The 18635-nt window shown below is 47.1% G+C and overlaps 1 protein-coding gene across 5 annotated transcripts in view; it reads left to right on the forward strand.

Moving 5' to 3' along the window:
- Window positions 1–18635, forward strand: part of LOC137541966 (ABC-type organic anion transporter ABCA8-like) — a 246224-nt gene that overhangs the window by 213526 nt on the left and 14063 nt on the right. For 4 of the 5 annotated variants that reach the window (XM_068263529.1, XM_068263532.1, XM_068263530.1 and 1 more), the window contains 6 exons: window positions 6614–6737; window positions 7762–7904; window positions 11827–11996; window positions 12928–13003; window positions 14413–14507; window positions 17319–17438. In XM_068263529.1, coding sequence (XP_068119630.1) covers window positions 6614–6737; window positions 7762–7904; window positions 11827–11996; window positions 12928–13003; window positions 14413–14507; window positions 17319–17438 — 728 coding nt within the window. The remainder of the gene's footprint in view (window positions 1–6613; window positions 6738–7761; window positions 7905–11826; window positions 11997–12927; window positions 13004–14412; window positions 14508–17318; window positions 17439–18635) is intronic. The other variant, XM_068263531.1, reaches the window with a different exon arrangement.

Below are 18635 nucleotides of genomic sequence, written 5' to 3' on the forward strand. Positions count from 1 at the left end.
GAGCATTCACTCTGGCTTTGCAGGGAATAATTATAGCGGAGTCATTATAGCAGAGCCACAAGCAGGGCCGGTTCAAGTAACAATGGGGCCCTAGGGCAAGATTAGCCTGGGGGCCCCCCAACAGACACCCCCGACCAAAAAGCGTCATTAGAGGCCCTTTGTTGCAGCCAAATCTCCCTCCTGGGCCCCTGAGCTGGCTGCTGACCCTCCCCCAATCACCTCCCAACTTAACAGACTCTGCAGAGTCCCTGGAGAGCAAGAGTTAAGATGAGGGAGGGACACCTTGGGGGCCCCTACAGGCTCTGGGGCCCTGGGGCAATTGCCCATTTTTTCCTATGGTAGCTCCGGCCCTGGCCACAAGGGGGCAGGCTTGGGTTTGAAAAGACACCAGGGAAGACAGACTCAGCTATAATCTTTCCATAGCAAAGCTAGACTGAGCTCAGTCGGGGATTCTTATCGGAGGTGATAACAGTCAGATTAACCACTTGCCGACCGCACACTCATACCGTGCGGCGGCAAAGTGGTAGCTGGAGGACCAGCGATGCAGATCTGCGTCGCCAGGTGCCTCACTAATTAATCAGGAAAGGCCGCTCGCGCGAGCGCTCGTTTCCTGTTAGATCACGGAGCGGATCTCCGTGAATAGCCTGCGAGCCGCTGATCGCGGCTCGCAGACTAAATGTAAACGTAGGAGACGTATGTCTCCTTTGTTTACATTGTACGGCGCTGCTGCGCAGCAGCGCCGTAAGGCAGATCGGCGATCCCCGGCCAATCAGCGGCCAGGGATCGCCGCCATGTGACAGGGGACAGTCTGTCACTGGCTGCACAGGACGGATAGCGTCCTGTGCAGCCCCGATCACCGGGGGGGAGCAGGTAGGAGAGGGAGGGGGGAATTTCGCTGTGGAGGGGGGCTTTGAGGTGCCCCCCCTGCAACATGCCTGCAGACCGGAGCGATCAGACCCCCCCTGCACATCATCCCCATAGGGGGGAAAAAGGGGGGCGATCTGATCGCTCTGCATGTAACATGATCTGTGCTGGGGGCTGCAGAGCCCACCCAGCACAGATCATAAAAAGTAGCGCTGGTCCTTAAGGGGGGGTAAAGGCTGGGTCCTCAAGTGGTTAAACAGAGAACAATGAAACAAAGAGCAGATTAGGGGCCATATGCAATTCACTTTTTCACCTGAGTTTTCTCCTGGGAGATAATTTTTCATCTTCAATTTAAAATAACTTTTCAGCACTTTTCAACTAAAAAAGTATTAAAAAATAGGTGAAAAAGTACTATCAAAATTACTTTGAACATTTTCTTGCATTCTTTTGGCTTAAATGGCATTTTATTGACATGTTTAAAAATATCACCTAGGTGAAAACTAAGGAGAAAAAGTTAATTGCATATGGGCCTAGGTGTTTACTGTCATGTTCCCACTGATTTATAAGGTAAAATACAAGAGGGTGCTTCATCTCTGGTTCTCTTTAAGAAGAGGTACATAGACCACAAAACATGTTGTGTTAACAAGCAAATATTGTCCAGTAAAACTGTGAAAACCCTGGACAATAGCCTTCATGAAGGTAAGCCAACACTTACTTCCGTTTTAAAATGTTTTGAATTGTTTTAATCTTTCTTTGGGTGGCTCCAGCCAGTGATGCTCATCCGAGCTAGGATATCCGAGATACTCGGATATCCTAGCTCTTTTTTCACTATTCGAGCTCGAATACCGAGCTCGAATAGTATTAGCTATCCGGGCTGTGCTATCCGAGCACACTCGGATAGCAATCAGCTATCCGGAGATATCCTAGCTATCCGAGCTCGGATAGCGTCATCAGCTCGGATAGCGTCACGTCAGACGTCACCTCGAGTCCTCACAAGCGAATCAGAGGGCTCCCAGCCCTCAGACTGCAGCCAATCACAGAGGGGGAGCCTGGCCAAGCCCCCCTCTATAAATAGCGGGCGCCATCTTGCATCACTCGTCCTGCTTGCGACTTAATCACACCTGTTCTATTGTTTAGCTAGATTCTTCTATTGTTTAGTTAGTACTGTAGTGTACTCTAGTCTGTGTATAGGGACCGTCCGTCACCGCGTTACCTAGGGTCTTTGTGTGCGCAGTGCACTTCTGCGCTGTCCGCACCCTCTCGTTAGTGCTACACCCGTCCTATTGTTTATATTACTTGTATTGTGTATTAGCTGAATTGTACTGTACTGTAGTCTGTGTATAGGGACACCGTCAGTCAGCGTCAGCTAGGGTCTTTGTGTGCGCACTGCGCACTCTCTCGTTATCGCTACACCGATCTCTGCAGAGTACACCTGTCTGTCACCTTACACACCCACCACCACTAGTCCCACCCCATTAAAGTACCCCACTTGTCCCACCCGCCTTTACATACATAACTTTTTTTTTCATTTGTATAATATTAAAAATATACTATGTCTGGCACTGGCAACCGCGGTTTGGGCAGGGGCAGCAAGGGTATCGGCAAGAGAGGAGGTCGTGGCAGCCGCGTCACCACCATGCGCAGTTCTGCGTCTGCACCAGTGGCTATTCCGCCATTAGCCACTGGCCGTGGACGCCTTGGCCGCCCAACAGCTGGGAATCACGCTGCAGAGACACAGCAGCAGCGTGTGGCGCAGATGTTCCTCCCACTGCCAGGTCGTAGCCGTCCTATTGAGGAGAAGGACGCAGACTCTGTGGTGGAACTGATGGTGGATGAGCAGGCAACCATTAGCTCTGGAACCGAGTCCTCCACCCCAGCTACCACTCCTGTTCGCAAGAGCAGCAGCAGCCGCCCAGCACTGCCTGGGGAGGAGGAGGAGGAGGAGTGCAGTTCTCCAGCCCCAGCGGGCAACACCAGCACCCTGTCACTCAGCACCTTCTTATCCCCAAGCACAGCGGGGCTATGGAGTGCTGTTGCGGCAGAATTGGAGGAGGAAGAAATGCTGATGGGCACTTTGCTGGATGATGCTTTGGACAGTCAGACAGTGGTGAGTGTCCATCAGCCCATGCATGCAGAAGGGGAGTTTGTGGGGTTATCCCAGCAGGACATGTTTGCTGAGGGGGAGGATGATGATGACAGGGTGAAGGACAGAGACTGGGTGGCAGATCCTGGGGATGTCATCAGCTCTGAGGAGGAGGATGCGTCTGCGGGCCTTGCTAGAAGGATCAGCATCGCAGACATAGGCAGGATCAGAAGTGGGCGTGGTATGCAGGCCACACAGCGTGCTGATCCGGAGAGTTCTGCCAGCCGCACCAAGAACCCCCCTACCACCACAGGGAGACCAGTGGCAGCAGCACCTTCGAGCCGAAGGGGAAACTTCACCTCCCCAATTTGGAATTTTTTCACCTGCCATATGTGGATTGCAAGTATGCCACCTGCAACCAGTGCCGCCAGCAGCTCAGCAGAGGGAAGGAGCCCTCTCCGTACGGCACCACCTCTCTGGTGAACCATCTGGCAGGGAAACACTTTCATGAGCATGAGGAGTTCATGAAGTTGAAGGAAGCTGGCAGTGGCAGACCCGCCACCACTGCGAAGCCGTCGGCAGCAGCCACCCGCCCTCCTCCACCTCCTCCAGCAGCACCAGCAGGAGTGCATTAGAAACGCACTGCTCCTCCTCCCTCTGCAACTCCTGCCGCCGACACGGAGGCCTGTTCTGGCAGCCAGTCCTCAGTGGCCTCCTCTGCTCCCTCCAGTGATACCCGTGCCAGCAAAAGGCGTCGCCAGACCCTGCTCAGCGACACCTTCCAGGGGGTGGTCAGGGTTCTGCCTCCCAGCAGTCGTCGCGTGCGTCAGCTGAACGGCTTGCTGGCACGGGCCATGTGCTCCCAACTCCTGCCTTATTCCCTTGTGCAGGAGGGGAGCGACATGCGTGCACTCCTGATGTGTGCAGCCCCCGATTGGCCAATCCCCAGCCGACATTTTTTTGCACGCACGGCCATCCCTGCACTTCACTGCTCTGTGATGGCCAATGTCGGGAGAGGGCTGGATCACGCGGTGGGTCAACGGGTCCACATCACCATGGACTCGTGGAGCAGCCGGTTTGGAACAGGCCGCTGTCAGTCCTTCACTGCGCATTGGGTCAGCTTGGTGGAAGGGGGTGAGGAGGGGGGAGCAGCATCGGGGCACTGTCAGAGCAGCAGCAGCAACAGCAACGCAGTGGGTGGTGCCACCATGCAGGGTCAGTGGAATTGCAGCAGGTTCCTCTGATCCGCTTCCATCCTCCGGCACACCAGCCCAAACCCCCTGCCTCAGCAGCAGCATGAAGCCCCGCCACTGCCAAGCGCTGCTGGAATTGGTCAGCCTGGGGAAGACCAAACTGACGGCGAACCATGTCCTGGCCAAACTCCGAGAGCAGGAGAGGAATTGGCTGACCCCCAGAGGCCTCAGAGTCGGAGAGGTGGTGTCTGACAATAGGGCAAACCTGGTTGCTGCAATCAGCAGGGGAGATCTGACCCACATCCCCTGCCTGGTGCACGGCCTGAACCTGGTAGTCCAAAAGTTCCTGCGGACCTACCAGGGGATGGACCGACTCCTTGAGGTGGCAAGGAAGGTTGTGCGTCATTTCCGGCACTCGGCTGCAGCCGTAGCGAGCCTGGAAGAGGTGCAGAAGGAGCTGCACCTGCCACAGCACCAGCTCATGATCGATGTTCCAACTCGCTGGAACTCCACCCTGGCGATGTTGGAGCGTCTGGTTGAACAGAGGCAGGCTGTCAGCCAGTACGTTGCACGAGCAACAGTTGCTGCCATCACTGCAACTGGGCGCACCGCCACCAATCTCCCGTCCATCATCTCCACGGAGGACTGGGGGCACATGCAGCAGGTGTGCTCAGTGCTGGCACCCTTCCTGCAGGCCACCAACATGGTAAGCAGGGACCATGCAATGGTGTGCGAGTGGGTCCCCATGGTGTGTGTGCTTGACAGGGCCCTGTATGCACTGCTGGAAGAGGGAGCGGCAGCCTTGGACCAGCAAAAGCTGCAGGCAGCTTCACAGGCCACCTCTGAGGAGGAGGGCTTGCAGTTGGTGGAGGCCCCTGACCTTGCTGCTGATGAGGGGGAGCAGCAGAGCGCAGCTGGACTGGTTCGGGGGTGGAGAGAGGATGAGGTGGAGGAGGCAGAGGAAGAGGAGGAGAGCACTGTCGGCTCTGGGGCTGCCGATGATGTGCCAGCAGATGTGGCCAGACTCTTCCCAATGGCAGCGCACATGCTGAGGTGCCTGCGCAAGGACCCAAGGGTCATCCAGATGAAGAAGAGGGAGGACATCTGGATCTGCATGATGCTGGACCCACGTCTGAAGGGGAAGCTAAGCCAGTTCCTGCCTGCAGGAGGAAACCGTGCGCAACAAATGAGGGATTTGCAGCTCTCCCTTGTTGAGCGCTTGGAGGAAGCCTTCCCTCAGCCATCCACCCCCACTGTCCAGCCAGCACAGAGGCAGCAGCAGGTGCCTGCATCCACCAGCAGCAAGCGCACGCACACCACAGACCTGCTGTCTCTGACCAACGAGCTCTACATGAGTGTAGAGCTGCCAGGGACTAGAGAGGAGGTGCCTGCAGCAGCATCCTTCTCCAGTCACAGACAGCGCTTGACCCGCATGGTGGCTGACTACATGGGGTCCTTCAGCAGGCTTGACAGCGTTGCCCCTACTGATCCCATGGAGTATTGGGTCAAGCACCTGCCGATCTGGAGCGAGCTTGCGCAGTACCACACTACAATAGCTGCAACTACTTCCTCCTCTTGCTGATGTCTGTGTTTTACCACCGCCAGGGTACACAGAAAACGGCGCTGTGGCTTGCAATGTGCCACTAGTACTATTATGCCATCAACACAAATATAACTATGGTGTTATTAAAATAAAATATTTCCACAACTGAAGTAAAAAAAAATATTACAAAAGAAAGGAAAACCAAGACACATAATATAATGATAGAGTAGAAGAAAGAAGAAAAAGAAAGAAGAAAGAGGAGGAGGAGGAGGAGGAGGAGGAGAAGAAGAAGAAGATGATATAGAAGAAGCAGAAGAAGATATAGAAGAAGAAGAAGAAGATATAGAAGATATAGAAGAAGCAGAAGAAGATATAGAAGAAGAAGATATAGAAGAAGCAGAAGAAGATATAGAAGAAGATATAGAAGAAGAAGATATAGAAGAAGAAGAAGAAGAAGAAGAAGATATAGAAGAAGCAGAAGATATAGAAGAAGATATAGAAGAAGAAGATATAGAAGAAGAAGAAGAAGAAGAAGAAGATATAGAAGAAGAAGAAGATATAGAAGAAGAAGATATAGAAGAAGCAGAAGAAGATATAGAAGAAGATATAGAAGAAGAAGAAGATATAGAAGAAGAAGATATAGAAGATATAGAAGAAGCAGAAGAAGATTCTGTTACACCAAACACTCATATTACTCAGGTGTCCAGAGGTTAGAGATATATCTGATTATCGGTGATACTGCAGATCATCAATAATCGGGTATATATCTGTATTTTCGGTGATACTGCAGATCACCGATAATCAGATCCTCTCTGTGTTACACCGATCGTTACAGTTTTGTAATGTTTTTACCTACTACTTAAAATTTCAATTTAAAAAAAGTAAAAATAATTGAAGTCCAATAATAATTGTGTCCTTTTATTCTTCTAGAAGCCAACCATTGTTGTAGACAGTTTGCGCAAAGAGTTCAAGGAGAAGTCAGGGATTCGTAACTGCTGTAGGAAGAAGAAGAGGAGAACAGCTGTCAGACACGTCTCGTTTTGTGTTAAGAAAGGTAAGTTCCGGGTAAATCTGTCTTTAATAAATGCTAAACTCCATATTAGATAGATACAGAGCCTGGAGCCTCGAGTTTCCACAAGAGAAGAGCTGTAGTCAGAGTTGGGAGTTATGGGTACAACAGGAGATTTGGGACCAGTGGCATAACTACAAATCATGGGGGCCTACCAGCAAAACTTTAATGAGGCCTTCCAATGTTCAAACCTCTATGTCTTGCCAACCCTTGGTGACCCTCACAGTCTGAGGGTCCATTTGGCAAGAGTCCTAAAGCAAATGTAGCCATCACAATCTTCACTCCAAAAACAAGTGTAGCCACCGAAACACATGATCTGAAGGATGGACTCCTTTATCAGAGGGAGGGATATAGTAGTTTGCACCCCCTTACAGCTCTAGGCCCCCGAGGTCACAGGAACTGCTTCCCCGGTGTTAGTAATGGTAAAATTGATGTGTGCTACCTGTGCATGGCAACTTTTCTATTATTAGTGCATACGGCCCAAGGAAATATGGAGATGGAAAGAGATAGAGGAAGTTCTAGGAAACAGAACCATGTGACATAAAAGAGCTTACCAAGCTATGACTATGGGCCTGTGTGTCTAAAACGCGTCAGCTACCAGCCTGTGTTTTGGATGTACTGATGAAGATATCGGGATTTTATTGACATCTGGTGCATTGCGGGCATTTGTAGACCTTCATATAATAAAGTGTTGCCAATGATGAAGCCAGATGCCCCACAGACCCGCTGCCCATGTCACGATATAGAAAAGCTGGAGGAGAAGTTGTACTGTGAGCTCTGGCCACGGGTAGCAGACAAAAGTTACTGACTAGAAAAGTGTTCAGTGAAAAACCTCAGTAAAAATTGTCCCAAACTTTAATTTTGCCAGCTTGTGGTTAACAAAGTAAAACATTTTTGAAGTGAAACTAATTACATTCGTAAATAAGCTCAGAGCATTGTGCAAGTTTTTTTTTTGTAAATATGCCTCTGTATCCATTTATCACCAGAATTGCCCTATCTTTCTCTCTAGGCGAAGTTCTGGGTCTTCTGGGCCCCAACGGTGCTGGGAAAACCACATCGGTGTTGATGCTGGCAGGGGAGATGAAGCCAACAAACGGAGAGGTGAGGAGGACAGTTAAAAGGAGCAAAGAGATCCAAGGCATGTCTAAGCAGGTGCGGAAAAGTTGTGGAGCTCCACTGTGGTAGTCTCTATAATAGGTCCAGGCCACTTTAGTTGCATGTAGCAGCTAAAAATTCAATTCAAAATGTCTTTGTGATGGATCGAGAAAACAAGAGAGAACACAGAGAGCCCAATATAGCGCAGTATGTATTGGATTGATGTGGGTAATGAGAGGCAAGTATGTACAGTTATACTCACAAACATGGGTTACCACTAAGGCAACCACTGTAGATGCAGGTGGGGAGATTAGACCTGTCCCCACTCAGAATTAAGAAGTTGCTCTCTATAGATCTGGAAACAAGGGGTTAGCACCCTTACACCATGGGTGGACTCGAACAATGTGGAAATGAACAGACGTGCCAAAAGGATAAAAGTAGCTAAAACTTAAAAAAAAACAAAAAAAACAGGGGGAGGCAGTGGTGGACTTAACCTCCTCCAAGAAGACACAAAAACAGGTTGCAAGCAAATGTATTTATATGTTTACTCCAAAGGGTCAAAGCAATGCGTTTTGCAGGTGTGGCCCCGTTTCATCAGACAATAGGGGGTGGAGCATACAGCAACAAGTGTCTATGACCCTCTTCATGATGGATGATTTGGTGAAAACACAGCTTCTTCCGTCAAGGCTCCAGCCGCCCCCCAAAAGGGAGTTTAAAGCTGAAATTCTTCCTTCCTCAATGAATGGTGGTCATTTCATTTTGGGCTCATAAAGATGGTATGAGAATTATAGATTGAAATGAATGATAGCCCTGTAAGCTTAGCAGAGGTTCAAAGTCTTCACTTATTTTGGATGCATTTATTTCAACCATTGGCATACCTACAATTCATGGGGCACTCCAGAAAAACTTTAATAGGTTCCCCCAATGTTCACATACCTCCCCTTGTCTCCCTTTGGGGCCCTTCACAGCCTGTGGCCCCATCTCATAAGGGCCATAAAACAAGTGTGGCCATCATAATCTTCACACCCACAACAAGTGTAGCCACAAAAACACCTGATCTGAAGTATAATCCCCTGCATCAGAGGTTAGTAGTTGGGGCCCCCCCACAGATCTGCCCGTCCCCCTCGCCCTCCCACCCCGCGGTTGCAGTGGCTGCTCCTTTCTAGTTAGGCCCCTGGTGACGACCCTGAATTTCAGCAATGTCCAATGGCACACCCCATATATACATTTATTTCTCCAAAACGTCTCAGGTCTTCAATCAAGTTGTATCCCGAGGGTTGAGTATCATCAATATATTTGCCTGTTTCTCCACCAAGTTTGCCAAGACTCTAAGAAAACGTTTAGCCAAAATATTACATTATTGCACACTGCAAGGCCGAAACTCAGTGATGGCACCCAGATCTCTGTTGTGAAATTCACATGGACCTCTATGGAGATTCATGGTTGTTCTATGAGCATTGGTTGTCCTAGGGACAAGGAAAAAGGGACTGCAATGTAAGCTTGTAAGAAGTTTTCACTCCTCCTCTCTCCAAACTTAATGCACTTAATGTCCAACTTAATGCACAACCAACCACACAACATGACCAACCTGACAAGTACGTACACACACGTCAACCAACAACTGTAACCCTCCAAAAAAGGGTCAAAAGATTTTTCCCATGTATTTCTATGTGTAAGGTGACTTCAGTAGCTAAGGCTACAATTTGCCTTAAATGCCAGGTTGGTGGAACTGAAAAGTCGCATGAGGAAGGAGAGTAACTAGCTGGAACTTTCCATAAGCCCAGCGCGACCTGTCAGGAAGCTACAGCACAGGCGTGAAGGGGTAGAACTAGAGGGTGTGACCGGTGGGAACTGGTTAGGACCAGTGCAGATCACGCCGGAGTGTGGAGAGAGGAAGACTTGGAGCCAGGAGCTCGCATTGCGGAGCGGAAGAAGGGCAGACCACAAGAGAGGCCGTAGCAGACACCCGGAGGTTGAGAGGGGACCCAGCAGCCATACAGTGACCACAGCAGAGCCAGTGAGGACAGTGACTGGAGGCGGCAGACCCAGACCCAAATCCGAGTTAGGCCGGAGACGCACACAGAAGAGTGTAGGCCTGAGTGCCATCTACAAGCCACAGTGTGTGTTCAGTTAGTAGCCGGTGTTCAGCGGAGGCTTGCTGAGAAAGATAGCAACCCACTAGAGACTGCCTGTGTGAGAAAGCTAAACAGACACAGAGACATTGTGCGAAGAATACAGTTGTTTATGCAGAAGAGAACTGCTCAGATAAAGTAAGAGAAGTTACTGCTGTTTATAAGAAGTGTATTGAGTGTTCAGGCCTTGCTGTTGCTGGAAGACATTAGTAGCCTCCCTAAAGTGCCCGCTGAGCTGATACAGCCCCCACTTGCATTAAGTCCAGGTATAGAGACATTGTTCCTGTCAAGTCCGTTTCAAGTCAAGAGTGTGCTACAGTGAGAAACAAGGTGACACCTGATCAAGCGACAGGGTCAACCAGGTTGAAGTTCAAGTGTTGCAACATCACGAGTTCAGAGCTTATTCAGCCTTAAAGTCAGTAAAGTGCACTTAAACTGAGTTATATTGTAGGAAGGAGGTATTGATGGTATAGAGGGGTGCATCGGTCACTTTATATTTTATTTACTTTTATTTTGCTCTAACCCTTTTTGATTTGATTTATATTTTATTTTGTTAGTTATTTTGTGAGGCCCCATCCCGAGGGGAGGTGTTAGGGGTAAAGTGAATTTAGTGCTACCATACAAAGAGTAAAGAATCTAACAGATCATTGAACAAGGTGAACGTCCTATTTGGGAACAACCAGTGAACTGTCAATTCAATACTATCTCAAGAACTGTCACGAGTTCCCTCAAGGTTTTGCTGAGCAAAGGACTTGGTTACAAGGGGCAGGGGCACTTGGTGCAACCAGTGAGCTGCCTCTTACACATGTGGGGGTGCCCTCACAGTGCTGCGCCTGGGGACATATTCCCCCCCTTGCCCAGCCATAGCTATTCCTCTGACTGGGGGGGGGCATGAGTTAAGCATTTAAGGTTTCCTGGTGCTATTACACTTACAGAAGCTTCCTGTGAACTGAGGTTAGGGTTGACTTCGTCTTTGTTATGTGTATTGGAGCACCCCATGTATTAGTTGGCCTTTTGTACAGGCAACCAAACTTAAAATGTCTTACCATCGCTGACTCCCCCTACAGGTATGCACTAAATGGTTTAAAGAGGCGCCCTGGTGGTAAATAAAAGCGTTTAAAAGCAGTTTAAAACCGAGAAAAGGTTTGAGGTTGCTTACCTCAAGGACGACAAATCTTTGTAGGGACAAAAGATTTTATTGGTAGCACAGGCAACGCGTTTCACGGGTCTGAGCCCGCTTCCTCAGGCCAATAGCAGTGCCAGGCCAATTGAAATAGCAAGCTAAGGGAGGCTCCCTTAGCTTGCTATTTCAATTGGCCTGGCACTGCTATTGGCCTGAGGAAGCGGGCTCAGACCCGTGAAACGCGTTGCCTGTGCTACCAATAAAATCTTTTGTCCCTACAAAGATTTGTCGTCCTTGAGGTAAGCAACCTCAAACCTTTTCTCGGTTTTAAACTGCTTTTAAACGCTTTTATTTACCACCAGGGCGCCTCTTTAAACCATTTAGTGCATCCCTAAATCCCCATACGATACCCGTGTGAGGGGTGGAGGCAGAACATATGTGGTTTACACCACGGTGGACATCTGCCTCCCTTCTTTTTTCCAAGGAGAGCGACCGCATCTAGGTCCTTAGTGACCTCCCCGAGTGGAGTCGGGTTAATTGTCTCCACCTGCTTCCTGTGGTCGGTTGCCCCTCTGCAACCCACTCTTGTGAGTAGATTCTTATCTTCTATATTGACAATTTTGACTAAACATATCACACTATTGGGCTCCCGTGTTTTTTGTTTCCTGTGCCTTTTCCCCAGAAGGTGTCCTGACACCAATCATCCACTACTATCCCCCTACAGGTGGTGCTGTGCAGTGCAGGAGACCCTCGTAAGGATGAAGACATGGCATTCCTGGGCTACTGTCCCCAGAACAACCCTCTGTGGCCCAATCTCACTGTAAAGGAACATCTAGAGATCTATGCTGCCATCAAGGGCATGAAGAAGGAGGACGCAGACTGTGCAATTACAAGGTAAGCACACCTATAATAGTAAATATATAAAAGAGGGAATGGAAACTATAATGGACAAAAAAACCAAGTCCTGGACTTTTGTGAACATGCTCCCTTATCTCTTCCTTATCTCTTCCTCTCTCTTATCTCTTATCTCTTTATGCCCTTCTTTAACCCTCCTGGCGGTTTGTCAAAATCCGCCAGGGGGCAGCAAATACGTTTCTTTTTTTTTTTTTTTTCATGTAGTGAGACGAGGTCTCGCTACATGATAGCCGCTGCTCCCAGCCCCTCCGATCGCCGCCGGCGATCGGAGATCAAGAGATCCCGTTCAAAGAACGGGATCTCTTGTAGGGCTTCCCCCGTCGCCATGGCGACGGGGCAGGATGACGTCACCGACGTCATCGACATCGTGACGTCAAAGGGGACTCCGATCCACCCCACGGCGCTGCCTGCCACTGATTGGCCAGGCAGCGCACGGGGTCTAGGGGGGGGGCGGCTGCGGCGACGCGTATAGCGGTGGATCGGCGGGTAGCGGCGGCGATCGGGCACTGCACGCAGCTAGCAAAGTGCTAGCTGCGTGCAGCAAAAAAAAAATTATGCAAATCGGCCCAGCGGGGCCTGAACGGTGCCTCCCGGCGGCATAGCCCGTGCTCAGCACGGGCTTACCGCCAGGGAGGTTAAGGTGAGGTGAAAAATAAATTAGTAAAGTGATAACATTTAATAACACGATAAGCGCCTTAGGCACTTATCATGACCTTGAGACTGTACTGCGTGTACTCCTATTTGTTTTTGCCTGAGGAAGCGGGAATATACCTGCGAAACGCGCTGCATGGTTGTCTGGTGTATATAAATAAACCTGTTGTTGTTAAAAAGCTTACAGCATCTTGTCTAAAATATGAATTAAGTTTCCCTAACCTCTTACTGTTGTCATGCTTCTCCTTTCAACTTTCAGACTAAGTGAAGCTCTGGAGATGAAAGACCACCTAAATAAACCTGCCAGGAAACTCTCTGCTGGAGTCTCCAGAAAGGTGAGATGTTGCCACTGTCAGTAAGGTGCTTGAGTGTTGAATGAGGTTCATGTGGACTGTCTTGCAGTGAAACTGAGAAAAGTGGAAACCTTCACCAATTTTCCAGTGATGATCATCTGAGGTGACCCTGGTGGAGTCCTCACTAATTAGTTTTTATCCTACTTAAATTATATGCCCCTCACAGTCAGACAGAATAGGCGCTGTCTGACTGTGACGGAGAAAGCAGGCACCAAAGCAAAGCTGGCAAAGAGTTCAACAACAAGAACATCTGCACCAGGTATTTGTTTAACTGGAAGTAATATATATTTTTATTTTTTTAAAAAAAATGCAATGCTGCCCTTGGTGTTGCTGATGGAATGCTGAATAGGGACAGGCTAAGCCAGCAATACGTAGCTGCACTGTATTTTTTAACAGATGTTTTTACACATCATCATAGTAAAAACATTTTAAAAGAGCACCTCTGATGATCAATCATTTTAACTGGGCTCTGCTGTGTAGCCTCCACCCCTTGAAGAAAAAGATCTCTGCTTTTTCCGTATCTCCAGGCTGAAACGGGCCTCTGGTGGCACTTACATCAAACACAATGTGCCAGTGGTTACTAGAAGTGTTCTATGGTTAGTGTATGGCACAACTTTTGGATGACAGCACAAGTGTCAAATCTAAGGCAGACTGCCTTTGCTGGTGTCTTCCCCTATAATAAGTACAGCAACAATAACACCAATTACATTAACATTCGTAAAGCGGTTTTCTCCTACTGGACTGAAATCCATAGAATGAATTTGTTAGTAACTAGTGACAGGATGGATTTTGCCCAGGGGTGTAACTAGAGGGGAGGAGCCCCTGCGATTGCAGAGGGGCCCGGAGCTGTGTGGGGGCCCCCAACTACTAACCTTTTTTTCCTCCGATACAGGGGACTTTACTCCAGATCAGGCATTTTTTGTGGCTAAAAACTTATTATGGGTGTGAAGATAATGATGGCCACACTTGTTTTATGACCCTTGTGAGATGGGCCCCGACTCGAGGCCATGAAGGGCACCAAGGGGAGACAAAGGAAGGGGTGTGAATATTTGGGGGGGGGCCATCACAGTTTCACTTGAGGGGGCATAAATTGTAGTTATGCCACTGATTTTATCACAGAGGTAAGTGATGCTCAGGACAAATTTCGACATTAACACAAGTAGCTACATTATTAATGAATGCATCACCACAACTAGCCATGGATTTGTTCTCCATCAGATGTCACTCTGCTGACACCGCCTCACACCTGTGTGAGCTTTCACACTTTGCTATTGGTTGGCGTTCTTTGCCTATATTTTTAGTACAAAATATAAAGTTTCATGTTTTTGTACTGATCAGACACCAAGTATAATCTGGAATCTCTCTCGAATATCCACACTTTTCCATTTTAGGTGTGTTTTGCAATCAGCATGCTGGGCAATCCAACCATTGTTCTCCTGGATGAACCTTCTACTGGTCTAGATCCAAAAGGACAACAGCAACTTTGGTGAGTCATCTTTCACCAGACGGTTTCAAAAGCTGATCTCTCCTTCTTAGCAAGTATAGTGTATTGTAAGTGATTTGAGAGCTTGAGGAGATCTAGTACCCTCTAACATCACATGGAGGACTCTAAACATCACTCATGTTGATGGATTTTCCCTCAAAAGATTAGCTTACAACACTCTGCTACTCTAAGAGTTGGCTTTTATTTCAGAATTTCAAGAACATGGGTCAACACAACTCTAGCTTTCCACCAGAGGGCTTTTTACGTTGGGTGCAGATAATGCAATTTCATGTCCGATTGACAGGATCGAACATTATGTCTGGCATGTACGATTGATTATGGGATCAATTTTGCGAAATTATCATTGGAAAATTGATCCAGTTACTAATCGGAAGTAGTTTGGACATGTACACACAATCCAACTTTCTGTCAGATTACCCATCAATGAGATAGGAAATTGCATCAGGTGTACCCAATTATATATTAGATAAATGTGTAGAACTCCTGAATCCTTCGTCTTATGGACAGCATAACCCTCCATTGGCAGCGTATACCTACTTCCATAGTGCCTGGATAGTGTACTGTTAATGGCTCTGCCTCTGACACAGGTGACCTGGCCTCAAATCTTGGTTCTTCTTGCTCAGCAAGCCAGCACATATTCAGTAAGGAGTTCTTGGGCAAGACTCCCTAACACTGCTACTGCCTACGAAGTGTGCCCTAGTGGCTGCAGCTCAAGTGCAATAAAGGTTATCTTGTCTTCCATCTCTTCTTCCTGACAGATAGTACCTTCCCCATATCATTCCTTACAGTGATCACCCAATTCACTTCCCCATAAAGTCACGCCTTCACCCCACACTTAACTACCTGAACTAACTGCGACATCTCAATCCTCATCACACTCAGGACTACCTACATCTTTCATGAAAGAGGTCATAAAATGAGTCATGATTTTCTGTCAAACTAATTTATAATATTTTTTATTTATATATTGCCAACATCTTCTGTGGCGCTGTACATAGTACAAAACCAATAGTGGAGAGCAAAGATACATGAGACATTCAAAACTTTGTACAATCAGGACAGCCAGCAACACAAATATATATGTTGTTGGTGTGTGGTTTGAGACATCACCAGTACTGATGCATGTTCATATCTGATACATTACAGCAGAATGAGAAACACTAGGAGGGGATCCCTGACCTCCCTTGCGAAATTACATCCTGGAGTGTAGTGGGTTGGAGACATTAGGGACACAGGGGTTGGTGGATGAGGCAGTGAACCCCCAATGCTACCTATCGCAAATTGTAGGCTTGTATGAACGGGTGTGTTTTGATAGAACATTTTAAGGTATCCAGGCTAGGAACATGAATAGCAGGCTGTGGGAGAGAATTCCAAAGGAGAGGTGATGCTTGTGAGAAGTCCTGGATGCAGGAGTGAGAGGAGATGAGTAAGCTAGAAGGCAAGAGAGCCTCCTGGGAAGAGAGAAGGTTTGGGATGGGATGGCTTCTGGAGATTAATGAAGAAATGTGAGGTGGAAACGTATGTAGAGCTTTGTATGTTAGGGTGAGGAGTTTTAACTGGATCCTTTGAGTAATAGATAGCCAATGTAGAGACTTACAGAGAGGGGCTGCCTCAGAGGAGCTGGAGGAGAAGTGGGCAGCAGAGCTCAATAAGGACTGGAGAGGTGCTAGTCTGTTTTTTGGGATACCACAGAGTAGGGTGTGACAGAAGTTTAGGGGGGATATTATTGGAGCATGTACTGTTCTGTTCAAGCATTTTAGAAGCGTCCTATGAAAGTATATTTCCTGAAGCATTAACCCATTGGGTATGCATCTTAAAGAGACTCTGTAACAAAATGTTCATCCTATTTCTTCTATCCTATACCGGTTCTAATGTGCTCTGTCTAACTGCAGCCTTTTCTAGTCGCACAGTGGCTGTGTTATCTCTGTTATATGATCTAATCTTCTCTCCTCTGTCGGGCTGAGGCAGTAAGGCTGGAATATGCTGTGCTGCTTGTGATTGGATAGAAGCTATACACACCCTCTCCAGGCCCCTGCACACTCTGTATGACTCACACACTGAGCTACTCTCAGCCTATTACTTGCTATGTCTTTTGTTTGTAAACACTGCATAAAAATGGCAATTACAAGCCAGGATTGCAGCAGGGAGTGGCAGAAACAGCACAGAGGGGCCCAGGAGAACATAATGGATAGAAAGGTATGCTTTTTATTGTAAGAATTTTAAAGTACAGATTCTCTTTAACTTTGTCACACAATGTTCTGGGGGGGACAGAGGAGGGTTTATAGGCAGCCATTACACTTTCTTACTTCAATAAAAACTTGTTCCACTAGTGCAGATAATGAAATGGTTTGATCCTCATTGGCCGTGTGTAAATTAGATTTGTATCTCACTACTTGGTATAGACTACTCATATTCCTCACTTTTACTCACACCATCCCATCCTCATGACATTATGAGCTCCTCCGAGGACCAGTTAAACATGAATTGTTTGATGTATTTCTTTCAATTTGATGCAAACATTATGAAAATCTTGGAAATGGACCAAGAAGCTGCTGCATTTGGCCTTGTTCCAAGCTCCACAGAATGTGCATACAATTTACAACTCAAAAAAAAATTAAAAAATCTCATTGACCTTCCATGATCATTAGAATATAAGTGCATGATAATCGTCAGTCTGAAGGGTCCTTTGTTAAAGAGAAACCGTAACCGAGAATAGAACTTCATCCCAATCAGTAGCTCATACTTTTTTTCTTACATAAAGTTTAAAGTTTTTCTTACATTTGTTTTTTGAAGGAGGGCTGTTCGAGCAGCCTTCAAGAACAAAGAGCGAGGAGCCATCCTGACCACACACTACATGGAGGAGGCAGAGGCTGTCTGTGACCGAGTGGCCATCATGGTGTCAGGGAAACTCAGGTGAGAAGGATGATGGGTACCTGACACAATGAGATAAACACGTGTATGTACAGTGCCATTCCTGCATATAACTAGGCTCTGTTCATTTGTTTTTCTCACTGAAAGAGCTACACATTCAGGTATGCAAATTATCACTTTAGGCAAGATCTAGTCAAACTATAGCATAACCGTCACTGATAACTAATAACAGCCATTAAATGCTTTCCTAGCAGAGGACAGATTCTGAGTGCACGAATTGAATAAAAAGGTCAATAGTTCATAAATTGTAGCTGTGAAGTCAAGTGTGTCAGCCTGAGTAAAAGACTGTGTCATTCGGCTAAGACAATAAAACATTAAACCTACTTTATTTGCCTTTAAAACAGAAGATAGAAATGTGGGGTTTTTTAAAAAGTAATTGTTAGGAGTAGAAGGATAGATACAATTGCCATCAGTTTAATTTGAGTTTAAGTTTGCTTAAAATAAACCACTCCTATGTAATTCCATTTATGTTTTGCATTTTGTCATACTATAGTATTTAACCTATTGATAGCCCCATTACCAATCCCCATTGTGGGGGGGGGGATTTCCACAAATTATGACACTGTTTGTCAGGGGTCCTGCTCCTTTAAAAAAATTGAAAAACTTGGCCCTGAAGTCACAGACACATTTATACCAGAATTGGTTAAAGTTTTGGCCAATCCCGACTTTCGGGCTTCTGCAATTTCTACCTGGTCTGATTGGATCGTTTGCGCTCTTTTTAAGGGCAAGCTTTTTGATTGGGCAATCGATGTTTTAGATCACACTCAGTTTAGACAAAGTCCTTTGCAATTTATAGCTTTTGTAATTCACAATTGGTTGCGCATAGATCCATTGCCTTTTCCTCTTAATGAGCTTTTGGCAGCAGGTCAATCAGCTGCTCCTTCAATTGCTTGCAAAAATAATCAGCAAGCAGAGAGTAGTTCTGATAATTTCCCTTCAGCTTTGAATAAATCGGCAAAGGCAGCAGGGTCTAAAGCCAAACGTAAACGCTCTAAGAAACGTGTAGGATCAGCAGAGTCGTTATCCTTAGCGACTGCACATCAGACCTGTAATGAGATTCAGCCATTAACAGATAATGAAATGCAATTGTCTTTCGGGGGAGTTAAGTGGACTTATGAAACTACTAATGAACTTTCATCACTGGCCAAGGAAAATAAAGATTTTTGTCTAAAAGAATTA

Source organism: Hyperolius riggenbachi, chromosome 12 (genome assembly GCF_040937935.1).
Source record: "Hyperolius riggenbachi isolate aHypRig1 chromosome 12, aHypRig1.pri, whole genome shotgun sequence".
NCBI lineage: Eukaryota > Metazoa > Chordata > Amphibia > Anura > Hyperoliidae > Hyperolius > Hyperolius riggenbachi.